This window comes from Bolinopsis microptera, chromosome 8 (genome assembly GCF_026151205.1).
Source record: "Bolinopsis microptera isolate Bmic1 chromosome 8, MBARI_Bmic_1.0, whole genome shotgun sequence".
Classification (NCBI taxonomy): Eukaryota; Metazoa; Ctenophora; class Tentaculata; order Lobata; family Bolinopsidae; genus Bolinopsis; species Bolinopsis microptera.
In genome coordinates this window covers 9,886,413-9,897,449 of record NC_087079.1, presented here as the reverse complement: position 1 = coordinate 9,897,449, position 11,037 = coordinate 9,886,413, and the positions used below count along the sequence as shown (strand labels likewise).

The 11,037-nt window shown below is 36.5% G+C and overlaps 1 protein-coding gene across 2 annotated transcripts in view; it reads left to right on the top strand.

Moving 5' to 3' along the window:
• The first annotated feature begins 542 nt into the window (after nt 1–542).
• Nucleotides 543–11,037, top strand: part of LOC134819229 (potassium voltage-gated channel subfamily A member 2-like) — a 36,049-nt gene continuing 25,554 nt past the window's right edge. Inside the window, exons 1-2 of one of the 2 annotated variants that reach the window (XM_063829048.1) lie at nt 543–582; nt 6,963–7,015. In XM_063829048.1, coding sequence (XP_063685118.1) covers nt 6,984–7,015 — 32 coding nt within the window. In that variant the 5' untranslated portion in view covers nt 543–582; nt 6,963–6,983. Of the gene's footprint in view, nt 583–2,993; nt 3,043–6,962; nt 7,016–11,037 lie in introns of those variants that run through there. The other variant, XM_063829044.1, reaches the window with a different exon arrangement.

Here is an 11,037-nt window from a genome sequence, read left to right as displayed (position 1 = left end):
GCATGATATACAATTTATCAAAATATACAATTATATCGGTTATTAGTTAAGATCTATGCTATAGTTCACATTTTGTTTCAATATGTTCTTAGGGTTTAATTTCTAGATTCTTAAACTGTCCTAAAGTTTTGCCATGCCACATTGAAATACATGCGCTATGTTTTAACTTTTATAGCGTTATTTCAGATTAAATTGGGCCCTCCATGTTTACATTGGATCAGCGACTACATGGGTTTTACCAAATCTCGACAAGAGTCAATTCAATCAAAAAACACTCTGTGCGGGTACAGACATTACAAATCGCATATTATAAGGAATATAAAGATGATATTTGCTCTCCATCCTTTCGATTATTGCATCCCACTAACCCCCTCTCTTTGAAGGTACATGATGGCAACTGCTAGGTTGAGTACGGTATTCAACCTTGCTGAGGTACCCCCGGGCTCCAGGCGGTGCTCTACAGTCTCCATGCAAAGCATGAGCACTAACAGGAACGCCAACCAGAGGAGGACTAGTCAGTGTCCTCGGTTTATTGAGTTTGATGTGCCCACCTTTGAGTTCGACCGGAGGAGGTCCAGCGTGGTATGATTTTTAGCTATTTCATTTATTTTATTTGTAATAATTACCCATTATAAAGTTGATGACTCATTCATTATATAAATATAATGTAGGGGGCCCAATGTACGTAAGACTTAAATGACAAATTTATTGAACTGCCGCTATCTGTGACAGCGAAGGCTTGTAAGTGGCAAAACATTAACTTTAAGACTTTAAAACGAAGCCTGTCACATATCCATTGCACTTTCACTATCTTGTTAAAATGAGAGTGACTAATAAAATTGTCACGTTTACTTTTATTTTGTCTGATCAGAGTTCTCTAGTTTTGTTTCATATAGATAATATTAATACGATCAAAAATGGTGCAAGCGAACTTTTGCGTAAGAAGGTTGAACACTTAATTGAATTACTTCCATATTTTTTTCAATGACTAAAATTCATATCAGCATAGGTCGTAGGAAAAACGTTTTCTGGGTTCTGGGGCGAGACATCTTCCAAGGATGAGAGTTTTGATAAATAGTCAGGATCAGGGACAAAAGGATTTCGCGATTATTTTGGCCAAAAATCGCGGTACCGCGAAATTTAACATGCTATACATTAAACTATACATAAAATTTGTCGCGGAGAATGGGAAATTTCGCGATTTCGTACATGCCGCGAAATCCTTTTGTTCCTGGTCAGGATGTATTTGGGAATGATCGTTTAACTCAAAACAAGTCTAGTTGTTGTGTAGACTCTCAATTTTTACAAGCAAGCCGGAAAGACACAGCACCTCGTTTATGTTAATATAAGTGCCTCGCACTTGAGTCTCGCACTTGAGCCTCGCACTTTAGTCTCCGGATATTCTGTCAGGATTTTAAGAAAAGTGAAAACACATCGCACTGGACAGTTTAAAACATTTTCTATTTTGGCGAGTATTTCAGTACATTCGTTTGACATCTTTAATAAAACATGTTCAGGTCTACGTTTTACCGTACATTTTAGTTAAAATCTTGGATATAAAGATATAACAACTCATTTGCCTCCTTATCTTTTGATGACCTGATAATTAGATGCCACTTTATCATATACCTTGCAATTTGGACAAATTATCCTCGGCCACTAAAGTTGAATTGTTTTAAAATAATTAGTTTTTAACTTTTTAAATTTAGATAATACTGCCCAAATTTGTAAGTAACAAGTCAAACTGACGTGTCCCAACTCAACGTTCCATGAGTTAAATTTGTACCGCAAGTTAACGTTCATCGTGATAGTAGTTAAGCATTTTGCAGAAATCAAATCATCAATGATTAATAAGTAATTACAGTCATAATCAAATCTAAATTTCTATCGATGTCGTTAAGATTTTAAGAATTAAGATGCCACTTTTGAGTTTTGCAGGTTTGGAGGGTTGTGCAATAAGAATACTTTTATAATGTGTTATTCCCGAATAGTTCGATTTAAGAGCGATGAAAGATGATATCCAATGAAAATTATCGCCAATAAGAAACTGTCCTGAATCCCATTAGGGACGTTAACGTTAATGTTTTGGTGATTGGCACCTAGCCAATTGACGACAACTACTGCAAGTAAGTTATTAGCTCCGGTATTTTCAACAATTACATATTTCAACTTTGACTGTGTTGCAGCTAGAGGTTCAGGCTTGTTTCTTAGTAAAAACAGTCCATCAGATAAACCAACCAAGGGCCTAGATGTCTAACAGTAGATGCGTAACAGTAGCTGTCAGAATTTGTGGCCCTTAATGACCATGCTTGTTTTCACCCTCTATATATTTCACTTGACTTTGTTAACGAACAAGTACTGCGGCTTGTCAACACTGAGACGCAGGTGGAAAATCTTTGTAGCCAAGAGTCTGTATATTGATGTATGTTGATTGACTCAATTATTGATGTTTTTCTCTCGTTTTTCTGCCAGCCAGCGCCAGTCTGCGGTTTGATTTTGAACAGATAGCTGTTTGTTTTACTTAATCAAATTTTACAAACGTATCTCTTAGATCACCACGCTAATCAATGATACACAGACAGCTGTGACGCGCCAGGAATGCAAGTTTCAGCATAGGTACATGAAAGCTATTGAAGTTGCATTTTCCCTGTTGGATACACCATACACATTACACATGTATATAATAACTCGCACGGAAATACTGTGTTAAGATTTAAGTGGATCCAGAGGCACATACTCATCTGAACTAACGGTTATTACGCGTTATCGTCTTGGTAGTAATACCGGATTGTGCTAACTGCTAATTGCACGTGTCATTGTCATTTATATCTGGACCTTTTTGCCAGAGCTTCCTTGTACCTGTTTAATGGTAATGTTAACCAGTCAATATTCTTACTGTTCCATTTTTATATGTGTTAATTCTGATGTTGTGAACTTGCGTATAGTCTTCTACATAGTTTGAAATTTTGTACTGAATACGCGGGTCGTAATTGCAGGATGCCTCCAGTTTGTAGGATTGAAGAACATGAATCATTTTCAAAGGTTTGAGCCCTTTTTTATAATTTCCTTGATCGTACAAATTTTGCCCCATCTTAAAACCCTAATAAGCTAATAAATTAATTAAATGGCTTCTTTTTATAGAATCCGAAATAGAAAATTTTCTGCAGTCTTTGTTACAAATACTGACAAAAAGTCTGCTATAATCTATGAAGATATTCGGTTTTACACTTTTGGTCGCATATTATTCCTTCCTCAAAGAGATCTTCCTATACCCTCTCACCCTGTTCTACTGAGCTCACTCACATGTGGATAAAGGGTTGTGGTGGCGCTCTCTCTCTCTCTCTCTCTCTCTCTCTCTCTCTCTCTCTCTCTCTCTCTCTCTCTCTCTCTCTCTCTCTCTCTCTCTCTCTCTCTCTCTCTCTCTCTCTCTCTCTCTCTCTCTCTCTCTCTCTCTCTCTCTCTCTCTCTCTCTCTCTCTCTCTCTCTCTCTCTCTCTCTCTCTCTGTATAACAGCAAGCTACTACTCTACCTTCTGTATAATGCATGTTTGATCTTTAATGATCGTACCTAGGCCGGAAGAAAGCTGGATCAGAGAGACGATCCCTCTGCTAACCTACTACTTCCACTAAATTAGTATCCCGCACAGCCGGTTTAGTATCTTCAGTACCACCCTCGTTGATATCCCTCCAGGAAATGGCATGCGGGTTGACAACAGGTGGGAGTGGTGTTTTGTGTTCAACTGTTCACCGACCACTCATGGGTGGATTAACCCTGGTGTGCCTCTAATGGCTGGGATCCCGCACCGTTACATGTGTCTAATAGGTCTTAGAGAACAATACCATTCATCAGTCCTGCAGTCACGTGCCACGTGTGCTTGTTTAGACTGGTGGTTGCCTGTCACGTGTAGTTGAGAGAGGGGTTGCTATTGGCAGCCAGCCAGTGCACGTGCAACGGTTAGGGGTAATGATCCCCAAGCAAACTTTACGCGAGTAGGGAGCCTGCGAGTGTAATTATTTCAAATTCAAGATTTTGTACAATTGTGATGGGTGTGGATATTTAGCACTATTTCCACCTTATAATCGTTATATTTAGTGTACCTTTGCTTGAATCTCGCTTGCTTCACAGTTAAATTTGATAAAGGAGAGTGTGAGCGATATTTTGTATTTCATATTGCTACTTATAATGATCACAATCTCTAGATTGGTCGTTTAGGTCTTTAAGGTGAATATTTAGAGGCTGGACCAAGTGAATACCATAATCTACATAAGTACATAAGTACATGATGCATACAATTTGCTATACATTCACCGGATTTTCTATGTTTATCATAAATTATCATCAACCAAAATCGAGCATGGCCGTATGATCATAAATTCAACTTATAAAATGAACTGAAAGATAAATAACAGACAGATATAACCATTATTTTCTGATTCATATTAACTTGACTTTCTGAACAGACACTCTCTGCCCTCTCAATTTTCTAGCTTATTCACTACCTCGGTTGTCAACGAAACCAATGTTTAAAACCCTATTTTTTAGGGCGGCTCCAGAAGTATTATGCTTGTACTTCGAGCTTACGAGCCTTTGGGATTTCACGTTTTGTCAACTTAAACTCAAAAACCATTGCCATTGGTCGAATTGTTAAAACCATCCGTGCATGAAAAATGTGGCAGCCCTCGCGCCTTTATCGAAGGCTATCTTATTGAAGAATTCGCTAAAAAATGGACGTTTTACTTAGCTATGAGTTTGAGGTTATTGGTCCAGGTAAACTTGACTAGACATTAAGCAACCACCCCTTTACCCATAGCAACCATCCCTTAACCCATAACAACCATCCCTTAACCCAAGCATAAGCAGATCTCCATTCTCCTAACACAAAATACCAGCAAAAAGTTTAATATACATAATATCGACTACTCCCAAAAAACGGTGCATATGGTTTTGTTAAATTGTTATGGTAAATCTCAACAAGCTTTGCACATCGTTTGTCATATGTTTTTGTGATCTCCCTCAGTAAGAACAGTAGGTGCAGAAAGTCATAAGACAAATGCTCTGCTAAATGCTAATCCGGGAAACATGATCTTCCAGTACTTCATTTTCATGCAGATTCTGTTTAAGAAATAGATTAATATCCTGAATTGTCCAATTAAATAATTATGAGGCAAATTGAATGGTTGTTGTTTAAGTCGACATAACCAAAGATCGATCATGAAAAATTAACAAACCAAGACAGCTTTAAGGGGACATACACCAAAACCTTTTTTGCCGGGACCCGGGATTTGACTTCATATTATGAAAGTAAAGATTACAACTGTAAGATTTGAGGCATTGAAAATTTTTTTTTGAGAGTACGCACATTCGAAAAAAAAATTATTTTCTTTTTCGAAAGTTTTGGAAATTTTGAGAAGTCTGTCACTGTAATACCGATATTTCAGTCATTTTAAACGTTGTTTGGCTGATTTTTTAACTGAACATTATTTACAATCCGTACAAGAAGCCCTTCAAAGGATTTTATAATTAAAGAATAGATGACGAAGTTACAGACCAAACAAGGTCGATAGGAGCAGAATTGAAATTTTTGTAAAAATCAAGTTGTATATTTTACCATTCACCCAGGTCATAAGATATCGCTTCACAAATTCTTGTGAGTGTAGCTGATGATCATATTCAACATTTTGGAACAGGATTTCTCTCAATTTTGAGTTTTAAGGTATGAAATGTGGCCTCAAACGACTTAGTAAAATTCATCGTAAAAAAGGGCCAAACATGGCAGATTTAAGGCTTAAAATGCCTATAACTCAAAAAGCATCAATTTTTTTGAAATAATTTATACAGAATCGTAATCAGCTTGAGAAGACGAATCTTTTAGTACCAAATTTATAATAGTTTAAGACACAAAATTTGTAAAAAAATGTGTACAATTTGTAAAAAATTTATACAAGGGGGGACCCTTGTGTTCAAGCTAGAAAATTATTTAAGACAATTTGTCTTCTAAAATAACCTATTTGGTACTAAAAGATTCGTCTTCTCAAGCTGATTACGATTCTGTATAAATTATTTCAAAAAATTGATGCTTTTTGAGTTATAGGCATTTTAAGCCTTAAATCTGCCATGTTTGGCCCTTTTTTACGATGAATTTTACTAAGTCGTTTGAGGCCACATTTCATACCTTAAAACTCAAAATTGAGAGAAATCCTGTTCCAAAATGTTGGATATGATCATCAGCTACACTCACAAGAATTTGTGAAGCGATATCTTATGACCTGGGTGAATGGTAAAATATACAACTTTGATTTTTACAAAAATTTCAATTCTGCTTCTCTCGACCTTGTTTGGTCTGTAACTTCGTCATCTATTCTTTAATTATAAAATCCTTTGAAGGGCTTCTTGTACGGATTGTAAATAATGTTCAGTTAAAAAATCAGCCAAACAACGTTTAAAATGACTGAAATATCGGTATTACAGTGACAGACTTCTCAAAATTTCCAAAACTTTCGAAAAAGAAAATAATTTTTTTTTCGAATGTGCGTACTCTCAAAAAATTTTTTCAATGCCTCAAATCTTACAGTTGTAATCTATACTTTCATAATATGAAGTCAAATCCCGGGTCCCGGCAAAAAAGGTTTTGGTGTATGTCCCCTTAATTAACTACCTATCTTATCGGACCTATTCAGCTCTTTTAATGGATTGGAATCAATGTCTCTTCGAAGTTTCAGCTACGTCCTACGATCTACGTTCATAAAAACATTCATTCTTTCGAAACTTTCTAGGATCCTCCCTTGCGCCCAGAATTATTTCCATCCAGAATTATATCCGTTCACGAAATTTTCATCCAAATAAAATCTGATAAGGTACAGAGCTTTAACAACTATAATTTCTCAGTTTTAGTATATAACCATACTTGAAATGGTTTTAAAATTTCCCAATGTTCTGATAATTGACCTAGAAACCTGTTTCAGAAGGAGGAATCGGATGACGGTATGTCGCGCGGTAACCTAATGCGTCCGACAGGGTGAGTACAATCCGGAATCCCGGATATTAGTGCTGATTTTACATTTTTTATTTGTCTACATTTATAACATATTTCATTTTTCAACAGTCTGAGTAGATTTCGGGAAAGTGTGCCGTGTGGAAAACTGGCAGTTACTGTTCATTTTTTGAGAATCATCTCAAGTATCCAGTGGATACATTGTGGTTGGCATTCCGTTAACTTTGCTGTTCGCACTTTTTCGCTTGGACTGACCAGGCTACCATGGGTTTTAAGCTATGATAATAGCAGTAAATTATTAAGCTAACTAGAGAAAAAGAAAAATTAAGAAAAGGGGTTGCGGCTTCATGATGATTAAGGGGATAGCAAAAGAGAGAAGGAGGTAAACATTAAACATCAGGCAAATTTAGAAAACCAAACTACATGGTGAAGATTTTGGGGTCCAGACTCCGTCCTTTCTAACTCGACTTTCCTTACTAAGGCGTTAACATTTAAGTCGAGTCTATACTCAAACCTCAGCTTAGAACCATGGCTCCGTAGTCCCACGTTCCGATCACACAATAATTGGTTTGGTGTCTAGCCGAATCCTGATAAACTTATGTCTTGACAGTTTTGAATACAGTCCAAGATATCAGTCGGTTTGGACAAATGCAATATTAGAAAATTGTCCTCAACAAACATGAAGTTAAAATTGTGAAAGTCTCACGCACAATCTCACTTTGTGACAGACTCGTTCCATTTAGACTTTGATGAAGGCTAATTTCCTTTCAATGTATTATTTAAGTTTGTTTTACGTTATGTATCTCAGTTTTGATACTGTCTTCTGTTATACTATGTATTTTTACTACTTTATTCTTTATTGTTGTTCTGACTAATTGAGGTCATCAAAGAGGTACTTTAGTACCTCATAATTGTCATTGTTATACTGTAGTATCTTGTAACAGGCATTAGAACTAGAATTTTATGAAGATTGAATATCGATCAAATCTATGAACGATATTTTCAAACGAACTATTTAAAAAAATTGAAGATTAAGCAGTTACATCACTGCTTGGAGTGTGATAACATTATTAATTTCACACTCCAAGTGTTCTTAATCGCGTACAAGCGCATTATGATATAGAATGCAATTAATTAGACACCACAAATACAAGATATCCAGTTTCCGAGAAGAATTGTATGAAACCGGCATGTACATGACGGTGTAAAGCATTTAGCGTCATCAGCTTTTGTCGTGGTTCTACATCAATCATCATGAGCGTGATTTAAAGTTTAAAATATAGCGATCGCGTGGGATTAATTGTTTTTAATGTGGGGTAGGAAAGATACCAGTGTACCATTAGGAGTGAGAGATTAGAACTTAAAGCTGAACTTTAGAAGGATACCATTGAAGTTATTATACCTCAAACCACAAATTAGTGGCACATACTGGAGTAATGAGTGCGCACCTCAGTATAGTACCTTGAGAGTACGTACTGTTTATTGAGGACTAGGTTCTGCAGTATGTACTATGTAGTATGTACTATGTAGTGTATTATATAGTGTACTATCTAGTGTACTATATAGTGTACTATGTAGTGTACTTAGTACTATGTAGTGTACTATGTAGTGTACTATGTAGTGTACTATGTAGTGTACTATGTAGTGTACTATCTAGTGTACTATGTAGTGTACTATGTAGTGCACTATCTAGTGTACTATGTAGTGTACTATGTAGTGTACTATCTAGTGTATTATGTAGTGTACTATTTAGTGTACTATGTGGTGTACTATCTAGTGTACTATCTAGTGTATTATGTAGTGTACTATGTAGTGTACTATGTAGTGTACTTAGTACTATGTAGTGTACTATGTAGTGTACTATGTAGTGTACTCAGTACTATGTAGTGTACTATGTAGTATGTACTATGTAGTATGTACTATGTAGTATGTATTAAGGAATGATTCCGATTCGGAACATGAACCGTTTAGTGATGAATTTATGATCATTTTTTGATACGTACCCAAGTACGTATCCAAATACGTACTTGGGTACGTACTTTAGACTCAAGTGTATCTTATGATCAACTGCACTGACATCTGCATCTGTCTATTATGAATTCTTTAATTATAGTGCAGAAAGATCCGTTTGAAAAAACAATTTACCGATACAACGAGCTTTCAAAGGATTTTTGACATGACTGACCAACTTTTCCTAAATTTTCCACGTGTTTTGTAGACACTTTTTACCACCTTTCTTGTTCATCAACTATTTTTAGTAAATAAGTGAAAAGACATTGGGTTATGATCATCATTTTATTCACTTAAAGCCGTGATCTGTTAAAGCGCAATCGGATCATTGAAATGTTTATGTACTAACCAGAGATTTTGAGGATTAAGATTTCCAGCGCTCTGGTCGGAATAGCTAAAATATTTGGTATCGATCAATATTCAATATTTTGCAGTTAGAAAACAAAACTAGTATATGTTATCCAAACCAAACATGATGACGTAGAATGTGCATATTATGCATAATAACTATGTTCACAACTGAAGATATTTGACAAACAAGAAAGGTGGTAAAATGGCAAAAGGTGGCCTTAAGACACGGGGAAAAGTTGTTCAGCCATAATATATAGGATTCCTAATGGGACTCTAAAATCTTAAAAATCCTCTGAAACCTCGTTGTGTCGAGATCTATCTGTACCTTAAAATGATTGATTTTGGACACGAAGGGAAACACACAAATTTGGCTTGGAAACTTCGTTTATTACATCGCTAGAGCCTACAAAAAAGAAATAAATTAGTCAGATAAAATCAATCATAATACTCAGTCAAAGAGATTCAAAAATTTATAAAAAGGTCATGATTAGAGAATATCATGAAAGTCGATCAGAAATTGGAATACGATAAAATTGTTTCACTGATAGCGTGGTAGATAAAATTTATAAAGAAAAATGACGCAAAATTGGCACAATTGTTAAAATTAATTAATTACAGATATTGGTAAAAACCACAAAAAAACTACCTTTTAATTTCCATCCTATTTAAACCCCAAACATTAGTTCTAAACTTTGCACAAAATCTAGCCTCTTCCCTATCTAATAGGGAAGGTTTAGTCTTTTTCACAATCCCGAATTTGAAACAGTCAAAACTGAAAGTGTCCTTGTGTACATCGTAACAATGCATTGATAAGGCTGAGTGCTCGTAGAGGGCACGGTCGTCAATGCTGAACTTGTTCCGGTGCCCATTGAGCCTAATGTGGAATGGAGTCAACGTCTGCCCAAAGTAAGTGTCCTCAGATCCCTCAATAGGCCTACACTGCTGGCATTGTGCAACGTAAATAATGTGCTTATCTTTGCACGTGAGGGATTCGTCTAGATTAAGCTCCATGCCGTTGACCATGATCTTAGAGTCAAGATCGAACAATACCGGGCAAGTCTTGCATCCAGGGGCTGAGCACTTCTGTGATGTTTTTTGGGGACATTCAGCCTTATTTCCAAGTTGTCGATTCTTCACTACCCTGTTTCCGATTGAAGGATGTTTTCGTGTGGCAAATATCACACGTATATCTCCACATATCCTCTCTGTACCTACTATAATAATAATAGAATAATATAAAGTACCTAGTAATCAGCTTAAACAATTTGATTTTAGCTTTTGTTTATAAGAGTCCATCTACTTTTATACACATAAATTAATACCTTTTAAAATATTGCCATATTCGGCAATTCGGTTACATTTGAAAAGACTTTACTGGCACAATAACATTGTTAAAGTGAGTATCATGTGATCCTCCCTCGTGTCCACCCTTTTAGGAAAGTGCCGCCCTTGTGTCCTCCGCCCTCGTGTCATCCACCCTTGCGTCCCCCGCTCTTGTGTCGTCCACCCTCGTGTCATCCACCCTCGTGTCGTCCACCCTCGTGTCCTTCACCCTCGTGTCCAGTTCACTGTCCCACTCGGGGGTTTGTGCTGTTCAGCTAGGACCGGTTAACGTACCGTTATAGGTGCTACGTCCGTGAGAATGTTTAACGTTGTGTCGCTGGTTCAGTCTACTACTACACTAC